General features: G+C 44.1%; 1 protein-coding gene across 15 annotated transcripts in view; it reads right to left on the bottom strand.

Moving 5' to 3' along the window:
• The window catches only part of FAM228A (family with sequence similarity 228 member A), a 51,236-nt gene that overhangs the window by 24,818 nt on the left and 13,111 nt on the right, over nt 1-13,307 (bottom strand). For 8 of the 15 annotated variants that reach the window (XM_058426585.1, XM_058426593.1, XM_058426591.1 and 5 more), the window contains 5 exons: nt 11,194-11,281; nt 10,923-11,073; nt 5,922-5,962; nt 5,549-5,801; nt 3,736-3,856 (listed from right to left, as the gene is read on the bottom strand). In XM_058426585.1, the coding sequence (XP_058282568.1) occupies nt 3,736-3,856; nt 5,549-5,801; nt 5,922-5,962; nt 10,923-11,073; nt 11,194-11,281 (654 nt within the window). The other 7 variants (XM_058426588.1, XM_058426587.1, XM_058426592.1 and 4 more) reach the window with 7 other exon arrangements.

Genomic DNA, 13,307 nt, shown 5'->3' with positions numbered 1-13,307 from the left:
TCTCCTGACCTCGTGATCCACCCGCCTCCGCCTCCCAAAGTGCTGGGATTACAAGCGTGAGCCACCGCGCCCAGCAAAAGTTCTACATTTATTTTCAAAGGATATGTCAGTATGTTCAATTCTTTGGCTTCTACTTTTAAACTTCCTCGTAAAGCAACCTTTTTCCATTACCTGCTCCACCCTGACTCATTCCAATTACCTGCTACCTGCTCTGCCCCGACTCCCGCCAAAGCACTCAACCCATCACTCTCTTTAAATTCGCCAATTGGAATTAGTTTAGCCTGTGCGGTCTAACCCTAGCCAATAGGGGAATGACACAGCAGCAGGGGCCACATGCGTCGGGGATAAGAACCTTTCTCCTCCCTTGTCCAAGTGTGCACCCACCATTGCTCCATCTCTAAGGGCGCACCCTTCTATTTAGAAGTACCTTGCCTTGGGGCCGGGCGCAATGGCTCACACCTGTAATCCCAGCACTTTGGGAGGCCAAGGCAGGCGGATCATGAGGTCAGGAGATTGAGACCATCCTGGCTAACACGGTGAAACCCCGTCTCTACTAAAAATAAAAAAAATTAGCCAGGCGTGGTGGCAGGCACCTGTAATCCCAGCTACTTGGGAGGCTGAGGCAGGAGAATGGTGTGAATCTGGGAGATGGAACTTGCAGTGAGCCGAGATCAGCCACTGCACTCCAGCCTGGGTGACAGAGTGAGACTCCATCTCAAAGAGTACAATGGGGACAGTAAATTTAGATAGCCATTACCAATTTTAGCTGGTCAACAATAATAACTAGAAGTACCTTGCCTTGCTGAGAATTGAAAAGAAAATCTTATATTCAAGTGGTATTTCTTTTGTGGCACTGAAACTTTATATATAACAGGACCCTTGTACACTGTTGGTGGAATGTAGATTACTACAGCCATTACGGAAAACAGCATGGAGGTTTCCAAAAAAAAACTAAAAATAGAATGACCATACAATTCAGCAATCCCACTTCCAGATGTATATACATATATTCAAAGGAAATAAAATCACTAACTTGAAAGGGTATCTACACTCCCGTGTTCATTGCAGCATTATTCACAATAGCCAAGAAATAGGAACAACCTCAGTGTCTGCTGACATGAACTGGTAAAGAAAATGCATATGGTAAGCATACCATGGACCATTAACCCACCTGAGAAGAGAAGGAAGTCCTGTCATTTGCAACAACATAGGTGAACATGGAGGATGTTATGCTAAGTGAAAGAAGCCAGGCACAGAAAGACAAATACTGCCTGATCTCATATTGTCAGAGGTGTGTGAACCAGGGCAACTCCATCTTAAATAGGAGCTGGGTAAAATAAGGCTGAAGCCTACTGGGCTGCATTCCCAGACGGTGAAGGATGAGATAGGAGGTCAGCACAAAATACAGGTCATAAAGACCTTGCTGATAAAACAGGCTAATAAAAAAGAGCCAGCCAAAACCCACCAAAACCAAGATGGTGACGACAGTGACCTCTTGTCATCCTCACTGCTACACTCCCACCAGTGCCATGACAGTTTATAGATGCCATGGCCAGGTCAGAAAGTTACCCTATATGGTCTAAAAGGGGAGGCAAGAATAATCCACCCCTTATTTAGCATATCATCAAGAAATAACCACAAAATGGGCAACCAGCAGCCCTCGGGGTTGCTCTATGGAGTAGTCGTTCTTTCATTCCTTTATTTTCTCAATAAAGTTGCTTTCACTTTGCACTGTGGACTGGCCTTGAATTCCTTCTTGCTTGAGATCCAACAAACCTCTCTTGAGGTCTGGATCAGGACCCCTTTCCTGTAACAATATGTGGTATCCAAAGACGTCGAACCCATCGAGAGTAGAAGGGTAGTTACCAGAGTCAGGGCATGGGGGCAGTGAGGTGACAGGTGTTGGTCAAAGGGTACAAACTTTCCGTGGTAACTATTGAGGCAGGAGAACAGGGTCTGGAGACAGGGACAACAGCAAGGTCTGAGAAAACAGCAAGGTCTGGGCGCAGGAAATCCAAGGCCAATTCGAGCTGCCTTCCCAAAGCTGGATCAAAAGGAAAACACCTGGGTCTGGGGGCAGGGAACCTGAGGCCAATTAATACACACTTCTGAAAGCAGAACCAAAAGGAAAACCCCATCTCCCCAAGCCAAGCAGCAAAAGATCAAAGGCTACTCTCCCTACAACGTCTCAGATGGAAAGGGAGAGTGCCCTGGATTAGCCGCAGCCAGCACAGGGACCATCCCTTCATCTGCACAGAGCGCCAATTCACCTCAGCCTTTAATTAGCCAGGAACCAAATCCTTCATCCAGATAAGGGGTAGCAGATAAGAACCTCAAACAGGGAACTTAACACCCTTGAGCCCTTGCTGGGCCCGCTCCCACCCTGCAGAGCTTTCTGTCTTGAATAAATCCCTGCTTTCGCTGCTTCGCTCCCGCGTTTCATTCCCCTGCTACTCTGTGCATTTTGGTCAATTCTTTGTTCAAAATGCCAAGGACCTGGACAACTCATAGTGAAGACCCTCCACGAGTAACAGTAGGTTCTAGAGGCCTAATGGACAACACAGATGCTACAGTTACTAATAACATATACTTGCAATTTGCTCAGATAGTAGATCGTGAGTATTCTCACCACACACACGAAAACAGTAAATGTGAGCTGGTAGGTATGTCAACAAGCTTGACTGTGGCAAACATTTCACAGTCAATACCTATAGCAAATCATCACGTTGTACATCTTGAACATTTGAAAAATATACAGCACGAGGAGCTCCCTGTGCTCTCAGATATAATTATGCTCAGAGGAAACTGCTGAAGAGTCACAGGTAACTTACTGCAGACGGAGAATCCCTTACTCCCTGGAGAGACTGGGGACAGCGATGGGACTGAGCAGGAGCTGGGTCGCAAAATACCTATCCAGGCTCGCAGGCTGGAAAGCAGCAGCAGTCCCCCATCCTGTGTGTGTGGTGGTGAGGGGCGGGAGTGATGCTGTCAGGTCCTGAGCTGAGCGGTGGCCCACCAAGCCCCCTAGGCCTTCCCTGGGAGGGTCCTGTGCCTCAGGCCTCAGGGTACAAGGCGTGACAGAGAGAATGAAAGGGGAAATAGACCAGGAGCTGAAAACTGTGTCAAATGAACCATGAGCTCCAGATAAGAAATCTGTACTCAGAAAATTCCTACATATAAAAATACCTTTTAAATATCAAAAAATCTCATCTTGCCCTAATTTTTTGGTATAAATTTCATTTCAAAAACTTCCCACCTGTTGTGTGTGGACTAAGGAGAACACCATTTCTGGTGCAGTTTGGATGGAGTAAGTGGAAAATGGCAGGAAAGTGGCAGAAGGGCAAAGGCCCAGGCAAAGGCGCTGAAGAAATCTCAGGGGGAAAAGCCCCTGTGGCCAGGTTGGCCCTCACCTCGGAAGGACAGGATCTGTCTCTGGAAAGTGGGGTCCAGGTCCCACATTTACCACTTGTCTGAGTTTCTTCATGCAAGGCTTCCCCGCCTGAGGGGCCCTGTCAGAGCTGCAGTGCTGAGTCTGAGGCCACCCGCCATTTCTCCCTCCTCTTCACGCCTTTCTTCTTGGGCCATGCCTCCTCCGCCCTTGGGTGCCTGTCTGACAGGGAGGGCTGTGGCGGTGGCTCATTCTGGGACCAGTATGTGCTGCTCACGGGGGCTGCAAAGCTCTGCATGCCAGCCCTGCCCCAGGCCTCTGCTCACCAGACCCTTCCTTTCACCCACCTTGTTCTTCCGGCTGAGCTTTGAGGAAAGGAACTGCCTTTCAAACGCAGCCTGACTTAGGTCGGTCGTCTTTTTCTCTTTTATTTTCTGTTTCTTGTCTGCACAGAGGAACTTTTCAGGACTGTGAAGCAGAAAAAAATTGTCTCGATTCAGCACAGATGGAATTGCACCATCAAATAGTTTCTGAAGATTAATGTAATGAACTCAATCATCACTTTTGAGAAGGAACGACTCACCAGCCACCACTGGTGGCTGCCCCTCAATCTGCCTGCCCTGTCCGTACCTCTGCTGGCCCAATTCCTAGGGAGGTGGTGACTTGGGGACCCTTCCCCAGCCATGGCTGAGGCACCAGGTCCAGAGCTTCAATCCCTATGGCTGTAGTTGGGACAAAGGGGCTTCCAGGCAGCCTCTGAGCGCTCAAAACAGAAACTCAGGCAGGACGGCGCCTCCACTTGCCAGCGCTCACAGGAAAGCACAGAAAGCCCATGTGCAAAGAAAGAGAAACAGAGCAGGTTCACGAAGAGAAGTGATGGTGAGTGCCACATAGCCCCACAGAGGCAGGGACCGGCCTCCCGGTCAGTCCCCTAAGCGCCTGGCTCCAGCCTCCCGGTCGGTCCCCCGAGCAGCCTGGCTCCCTTCCTGGCTTGGCTTCCGTGACATACCAGTGCTAACATATCGAGCCCCTCTCCCGCCTTTCCTTTGAGGATTCTGGCTTTTGTCATCAAACTGTCTCTGCCTCACCTCGCCACGTGCTCTCAAGTCCTTTTCTTACTTCATCAAATAGCCACACGAGGCATCCTCTGGGTGTGTCCTCCCGGAGGAATTTCACCAGGGCTGCCACCATTTCTGCCCCAGGAAGCCTAGCCCTATCGAGGGAAATAAGCCTTATCTTTTCTTCCTCCATTAATTCATTCAACAACCACTTATTCATGATCTACTATGCTCCAGCTAAGTGCTGGGACCACCAAGATAGTAAGACACAGTCCCTGCTCTCAAGGGGCTTGCTGATGGAGGAAAGGGCCAGTAAGGGGCTGGAGAGTTCTGTATCCCTGTGATAACTGCCCTCTTGCCTGCACCGGAATGGCCAGTGACAGACAGAGGGAGCAAAGGCAGGCAACAGCCTGGCAGGTCAGGGAGTTATGAATGTGCTGACTTGACCCAGAGGTTTTCGTGGTTAATCAATCTTCCTTTTTTTAAGTCGATGGGACTTCTGGGATGAGGCCGGAAAGGGTGGTAGGGCCCAGATGGTGCCTCATGTGCCATGTTGAGGGCCTGGGCTTTGTCGTAAGGGGAATGGCACTGAAGGGTTTCCAGTGGAGGAGTGCTGATCACTTTAAAAAGACCACTCTGGCTGCTGGGCAGAAAATGGATTGGAGGAGACCAGCCTGAAGGAAGAATACCAGCAGAGCAGCCAGAGGAGAGACAAGAAGCCTTTGTCTTGTTGTGGGGGTGGGGGGATTGTGTACTTACTGGTGTTTAAATAAAAATGTTTGTTAAAATGATAAAGGAACCATAAAACCAGAAATAATACATAAAACTTCCAAATCACTAGGGGAAGCATAAACAAAGTAGCTCTGTTTATTCCAACAAAACTCAGGATGGGGAATGAAAACAAAATATTGAGAGAGTATAACAGAGTTCCATGTTTGTGTAGAAGTCTACACAGGCTAAAAGTCCTGCTGAAATAAATAGAGAAGAAAAAGCAGAAAATTTACTACCAAAATTAAGAATTTTAAAATCACTGGACAGCTTTAAAAAGAATTCCAGAGAGGGGAGAGCCTTCAGGAATGAGTTGACAATCTCCAACTCTTACCTTCCTCTGTGGGAGCATTTCAAGTACCAGGTCACCAATATTAAGTACCAAGGTAGAGACTGATTTCTCTGTGCTTCTAGCATCTCTGGTGGATTTTTTCTCTTTGGGTCTGGTTGATGTCCTGGCAGGAGAGTATTTAACCTTGTTCTCAACATCACCCTCCCACTAAGAGACAAGTCAAGCAATGCACTTGGTTTCTCAATGGAGGACAGAAACTCTCCAGGCCCCGAGTACAGACAGCATTCCCCAAAACCTATTTGAAAAAGAATCAAGGAGGGGTGGGGAGGGGGAAGGGAGAGCATTAGGAAAAATAGCTAATGCATGCTGGGCTTAATACTTAGATGATGGGTTGATCACCTAGGCGAACATTTACCTGTGTAACAAACCTGCACAATCTTCACATGTATGCCAGCTCTAAAAATAAAAATTAAAAAAATCAAATAGAAATTCTAGATCTATAAAATAACTGAAAATAGTAATTCAAAGGATGGGTTTAACAACAAACAGACACAACAAAAGAGATAATAAAATATCTGGAACCAAACATGGAAAAACAAAAAGGATAGAAAATATACAAAAATGATAAGAGACAGAGAGGGGATCAGTGAGAAAATCTAAAATATGTTTAACTAGAGTACCCAAAAGAGAGGAGAGGAGAATATGGTAGAGGTAACAAAGAGAAAATAACTGAAAACTTTCTAGAACTAACTAAAGACATTAACCTACAGATTCAAGAAGACCCATGAATTCCAAGTAGGATAATGAAAAGAAATCCACATCTAGAAACATCACATAAAACTACAAAAAATCAAAGACAATGAGAAAATCATAAAAGCATCCGGGGAAAAGACAGATTACCTTCAAAGGAACAACAGTAAGACTAGCAAGTGACTTCTCAGTTGAAAAAGACAACAAGATATATGTTGAAAGAAAATAACTGCCAACCTAACATTCTTAATCCTGAAAACATCCTTTAAGAATGAAGGTGAAGTCTGAAAAGGCTAAATGTTGTATGATTCCAACCATATGACATTCTGTAAAAGGCAAAACAATGGATACAGTTAAAAAAAAAAATCACTGGTTGCTAAGGGTTAGTGGAGAGGAGAGAGGAATGGGCAGAGATGATTTTTAGGACAGTGAAACTATTCTGTGTGACACTGGAACAGAATGACGGATACATGTCATTGTACATTTGTCAAAACACATAGAATGTACAACACCAAGAGTGAACCCTAATGTAAACTACGAACTTTGGGTGATAATGTCAATGTAGTTTGTGCCACTGTGGTGCAGGATGTCAACAGTGGGGGAGGTTGTGTTTGTTGGGGGACAGTAGGTGTACAAGAAGTCTCTAGGTACTTTCCACTCAAGTCGGCTGTGAACATAAAATTTGTTATGAAAAATAAAGTTGATTAAGTTGAAAAAAGGAGGGAAATAAAGATGTCTTAAAGCAAACAGAGTTTTCATGAGAAGATGCACATTTATGAAAACTGTAAACAATATTTCTGTGTTGTTTATTTGTCATAAGGTACATGGTAGAGTATAAATGACATGACATGAGACCTAGAATTTTCCCACAAAAGTGTGAGCACAAAAGGGAAAGTGGGGTAAAGTGAAAGAGAGAGAGAAAGGCAAAATGTCAATGGCTGCTGAACCTGGGTGATAGGTACATAGGAATGTGTTGCACTCTCTACATTCAGTGCATTTGAAAATGTTTGTAATAAAATATTTTAAAAATGAGTCAGTGTAATTTTCCAGAGGCGGGGCACACAGGCTCACGTCTGTAAGTCCCCAGTACTCTGGGAAGCCAAGGTGAGTGGATCACTTGAGGTCAGGAGTTTGAGACCAGCCTGACCAACGTGAAACCCCTTCTCTACTAAAAATATAAAAATTAGCCAGGTGTGGTGGCGGGCGCCTATAATCCCAGCTACTCAGGAGGCTGAGGCAGGAGAATCACTTGAACCTGAGAGGCAGAGGGTGCAGTGAGCCGAGATCATGCCATTGCACTCCAGCCTGGGTAACAGAGCAAGACTACATCTCAAAAAATAAAATAAAATAAAAATGGCCACATTAACAAAGGAGAAAAAAATAAATATCAATAAATGCATAAAAATTAATATATGTCAAAATCTATTATCTAAAAAAAAACTGATAGCAAACTAAGAAAATGAACTTCCTTAACTTACTAATGGAAATTTAAAAATAATGTAAAACGAAAAAAACACCAAAAGCTTTCCCTTTGAGTTTAAGAATAATACAAGGAAGCCAATTTTCACCGCTTCAACTTTGTGCCAGAGATCTTAACTGGTACTATAAGGTAAGGAAAAGAAATAAAAGGTATAAGGAATGGAAAACAAATAAAATTCTCTTTATTAGAAGATAATATTGTGGGCTGGGCACAGTGGCTTACACCTGTAATCCCAGTACTTTGGGAGGCCAAGGCAGGTGGATCACCTGAGGTCAGGAGTTCGAGACCAGCCTGGCCAACATGGTGAAACCTCATATCTACTAAAAATACAAAAATTAGCCGGGTGTGGTGGTGCACACCTATAATACCAGCTACTCAAGAGGTTGAGGCAGAGGTTGTAGTGAGCCAAGATGATGCCACTGCACTCCAGCCTGGGTGACAGAGCGAGACTCCATCTCAAAAAAATAAAAAGAATATTGTGTAAATAGAAAATCCAAAAGACTCTATAGATGAAATGTCAGAATTCATAATAAAGTTTAGCAAGGTTGCCAAATACAAATTCAATATATGAAATCATTTTTATTTCTATACATTACAATTACCTAGAAAATGAAATTATATATAATAATAAAATAAGTAGGAATAAATCTAAACAAAGATCTACAAGACCTTTAGACGTGGTTTCTTATCCACAGTACTTACTGACATTTGGGGCTGAGTAATTCTTTGTTGTAGGATATTTGGCCACGTCCCTGCTCTATGTCCAGTAGATGCCTGTAGAACCCCATGCCCCTGACAACCAGAAATGTCTCCAAACATTGCCAGCTTCTTAATCAATTTAAGAGCCACTCCTTTACATAAAATAAGACCCACACTAATAGAGAGATATATACCATGTTCATGGATTAGAGGACTCAAAATTGTAAAGATGTCAATGCTCCCCAAATTGATCTACAGATTCAGTGCAATCCCAATCAAAACCCCAAGTATTAGGTTGGTGCAAAAGTAATTGTGGTTTTTGTCATTACTTTTTTGTTTGTTTGGGGATTTGTTTGTATGTGTGTATGTCTACATGAAACTTGAGCTAATTATAAAATATATTGGTGTATTTGTTCTATCAGGTATCAAAACTCATTAAAAAGCTATAGTAGACCAGGCGCGGTGGCTCAGGCTTGTAATCCCAGCACTTTGGGAGGCCGAGGCGGGCGGATCACGAGGTCAGGAGATCGAGACCACGGTGAAACCCTGTCTCTACTAAAAATACAAAAAATTAGCCAGGCATGGTGGTGGGTGCCTGTAGTCCCAGCTAATCGGAGAGGCTGAGGCAGGAGAATGGCGTGAACCAGGGAGGCGGAGCTTGCAGTGAGCCGAGATTGCGCCACTGCACTCCAGCCTGGGCGACAAAGCGAGACTCTGTCTGAAAAAAAAAAAAAAAAAAAAAAAAAAAAAGCTATAGTAAACAAATAGGCTAGGATGGAGAACTGGAAATTAAGTATACATAACAGCACTGAATTTGTATGAAAGTCCACACTGCAGAACAGCAGGGAAATGATATTTTCAATAAATGGTACTGAGGAAAATGGGTATCATCAAAGGGAAAAAATTCCATTGGGCCCCACATAAAATATATACAAAAAGCAATTCTAACTGGATGATAAGCCTAAATTTGAAAAGCAAAACTATAAAAGCAGGCCAGGCACGGTGGCTCACACCTGTAATCCCAGCACTTTGGGAGGCCAAGGTGGGCGGATCATGAGGTCAAGAGATCAAGACCATCCTGGCCAACATGGTGAAAGGCCATCTCTACTAAAGATACAAAAATCAGCTGGGTGTGGTGGCGCACGCCTGTAGTCCCAGCTACTCAGGAGGCTGAGGAAGGAGAATCACTTGAACCCGGGAGGCAGAGGTTGCAGTGAGCCGAGATCGTGCCACTGTACTCCAGCCTGGCGATAGAGTGAGACTCCATCTCAAAAAAAAAAAAAAAAAGGCTATACAGCTTCTGGAAAAGACATTTTAAAATAATGTATAAAAAGCACTAGTTATAAAGGAAAAGAAAAATAGATTTGATTATATCAAAATTAAGAGATTGCACCACTGCATTCCAGCCTGGATGACAGAGCAAGACTCCGACTCAAAAATAAATAAATAAATAAATAAATAAATAATAAATATGGATTGTGGGAACCAAAACACCAAACTGGATTGTTCACAATAGCCAAAATGTGGAAACAACCCAAATGTCCACAACAGTGGATTGCTTAAATGATGGCATAGTCAAATACAATGGAATACAATCAGAAAACAGAAGTTAGCACACTGGAGCTATATGCAACAACAGAAAGGAATCTGAAAAACATAATGGTGAGCAAAAGCAGTCACACAATGAACTGTACATGTACAAACCCCCAACAGATTACTTTCATGGTATGTAAGCTGTATCTTTTTTTTTTCTTTGACAGTGTCTCACTCTGTTGCCCAGGCTGGAGTGCAGTGGCGTGATCTCGACTCACGGCAACTTCTGCCTCCCGAGTTCAAGCGATTCTCCTGCCTCAGTCTCCAGAGTAGCTGGGATTATAGGCATCTGCCATGATGCCCAGCTAATTTTTGTATTTTTAGTAAAGATGGGGTTTCACCATGTTGGCCAGGCTAGTCTCAAACTCCTGACCTCAGGTGGTCCACCCCCCTCGGCCTCCCAAAGTGCTGGGATTACAGGTGTGAGCCACCATGCCCGGCCTGTAAACTACATCTTAATAAAGATGTTTTTTAAAGAGTCAGTCATAAAAGAATAAATGCTTTCAGGTTCTGTTTGTATGAAATTCAAAAATACGCAAGATAAACTATATTGTTTAAGGATACAAAGTTAGTTGATAACACCACAGGGAGAGCAAGGAGGTGAACACTTATAAAGTGAAGGGAGCTCTGGGGCAGGGAGGAGACTGTCTCGGGAGGGGGCAGGTTCCCTTTCTTGAAATGGCTGGTGATTCCACAGGACTGACTCGGGGACTCGGTAAGCTGTTTATGTTTTATTCTGTCCTCTACATATATTTCATAATACAAAGGTGATGATAGTAATAATAAAACTATAAACTACTAAAAGACAAAAGCGTGACTAGTTACAAGAGCTTCAGTGGGAAATAAAGTAAGTTGCAAGTTAAACAAATATTTGTTTGTTCTGCTCCTCTGTACCTGTATTTGTAAGTTTTACTCCTGGCTCTTGCAGAGGCTTTATGCCACTCTTTTGGAATCACACGGTGTGAAGTGAAAGTGAAGTAGGGCGAGCTGGCATGCAGCCTGGCCTTCTCTATTTCTTTAAGTTCCTTTATGGAATGTCGTTTTCCTACAGGAAGATAAAAAATCGAAATCAGCACTCTTCAAGAACTCCAGTTGCTCTTCAAGGAGTGAGAAATCACTGGACAATTAGCAGTCTCAAAAAAGAGGCCCAGTGATCACAAAGCACCTGTCTCACATTGAAGACCAGTTCTCTTCTCTTCATCCACCTCTTGCTGTCTTTGAAACAGAGGATCAACAAATGGTGGGACTGTAACCTACAAGAGAAATGAGACTCTTTGAGTACCAGAGTGCAGTCTGTATTAAGCTTTCAAAATGTGTCCCACATAAAGATGTGAACAACAGACCCTGAGGACCACAAGAGTGGGAAGGGCAGGAGGGGGCGAGGGTTGAAAAACGACCTATTCGGGACTCTGCTTACTACCAGGGTGACAGATTCAATCGCACCCCAACCTCAGCACCCCGACCTCACACCCCAATATACCCATGTAACAAATCTATATGTGTACCCCCGAATCTAAAAGTTGAAATTTAAATAAATAAAATCTGACCTAAGCATTCAAGTATGCCCTTACTGTATACCAAAGCAGCTGAGAAGAAAGACCCCAGAATGTGCCAATCTACACCTCAGAGGAGGATGTCGCACAGAGCCTTAAATGGCTGAACTGAGGGAGGGAGGGAAGGGAGGGACGGAGGGCCGCCCAGATAGAAGAGACGCACTTCCGTTAAGCGCTCTGTGTCATTGCATCAGCCAGTAAATATTTGTGTTGCCATTGTGTGCCACATCCAGGTTAGATCCTGTCTTCAAGGATCTCCTGGTCTAGGACAGCCTAGTCACCCACAGTGACAATCTAGTCCTGAGAGGGGCCGGCTCAGGATCCTGTAGGAGCAGGGGCAGTGCTCCTAACCTAGCCTGGGAGGACGCATGCCTCCTGGGGAAGCTGACAACTGATCTGTAAGGGCCTGTGAGAACAGAGGGTCAGGTGACCAGAGCAATGAGTTTGTGTCAAAGGGTAGGGACATACAGAAGTATTTTTTCTTCCCGCTCCTGATAAGCCTTAGACAGAGGGACTATTTTTCCCCTCCATTTCCCCCACAGCACTCATCCCAGTGCTGGACTGAAGTGCTAGGTAAACAATTACTGAATAAACCAGGCAGCATAACATGTACTGCCTCCAGCACCCCAGATGACGACATTCTACCCAGAACCAGAAGAATCTATTCATCTTCATATGACTGACCTGGCTTGGTTTTCTGGGAGAAGCAAAAGAAACCACCTCCATCTTCAGATCCATACGTATTTTTTAAAAAATTAATAGTCATATCAGGTGGCTACTTCTGCTGCATGGGAGCGAAAAACTGAAACCTACATTTCTCCACTTTAACTCTTGTATTGGCAGTTTAAAAATCTGAAGACTCATTACAACCTCAAGTATTAGCTCTCCCGGGCAGCCTGTGCTGACATCCTTCCTGTATCTCCAGTAGAAAGGAGTGTTCCCTCCCACGTCCCATAATCCCTATGCTGAGTTCTGTGACACTCGCCACACTCCACTGCACGAGCTGTCCACGCCTTTCTCTCTCCTTCTTGTGTTTCAAGTCTGCTGAATGTGAGTAAATGAATGAACAAATGATCACGCATATCCATGCCTTGTGCACAGTGTAAATTCCACAGGAGTCTAAATTACTTTGAATTCCTATTCTAAAACTCAAAGGAAATGCTTTTGTAGATTTTTTTTAATGAATAGAGAATAACTACAAGACTTCTAAAATGACCAGGTTTTTCCCCACTCCAGAGCTCCTAAGAATAAAAAACCAAAGAAACCTGCTCTACCTTTCCATAATTTGGTTTCTTTTTCTTCATATAAAATGATCATAGGCCAGGCACAGTGGTCCAGGCACAGTGGACCACACCTGTGGTCCCAGCACTTTGGGAAGCCAAGGCAGGTAAATCACCTGAGGTCAGGAGCTCAAGACCAGCCTGACCAACATGGCGAAACCCCGTCTCTACTAAAAATACAAACAATTAGCCAGGCATGGTGGCGCATGCCTCTAATCCCAGCTACTTGGCAGGCTGAGGCAGGAGAACTGCTTGAACCCCAGAGGCAGAAGTTGCAGTGAGCCAAGATCACACCATTGTACTCCAGCCTGGGCAACAAGAGCGAAACTCTGTCTCAAAGAAAAATTTAAAAAAATTTAAAAAGGGATTGTATACTTTAGGATTATAATGGTCTTCACATATAATTTCCTTCAGATATAAAATATACTTAAGGGAAAAATCACTAG

This window comes from Hylobates moloch, unplaced genomic scaffold (assembly GCF_009828535.3).
Source record: "Hylobates moloch isolate HMO894 unplaced genomic scaffold, HMol_V3 SCAFFOLD_13, whole genome shotgun sequence".
NCBI classification, from domain to species: domain Eukaryota; kingdom Metazoa; phylum Chordata; class Mammalia; order Primates; family Hylobatidae; genus Hylobates; species Hylobates moloch.
The sequence above is the reverse complement of the archived record's forward strand: the minus strand, read 5'-3'. Positions and strand labels throughout refer to the sequence as shown.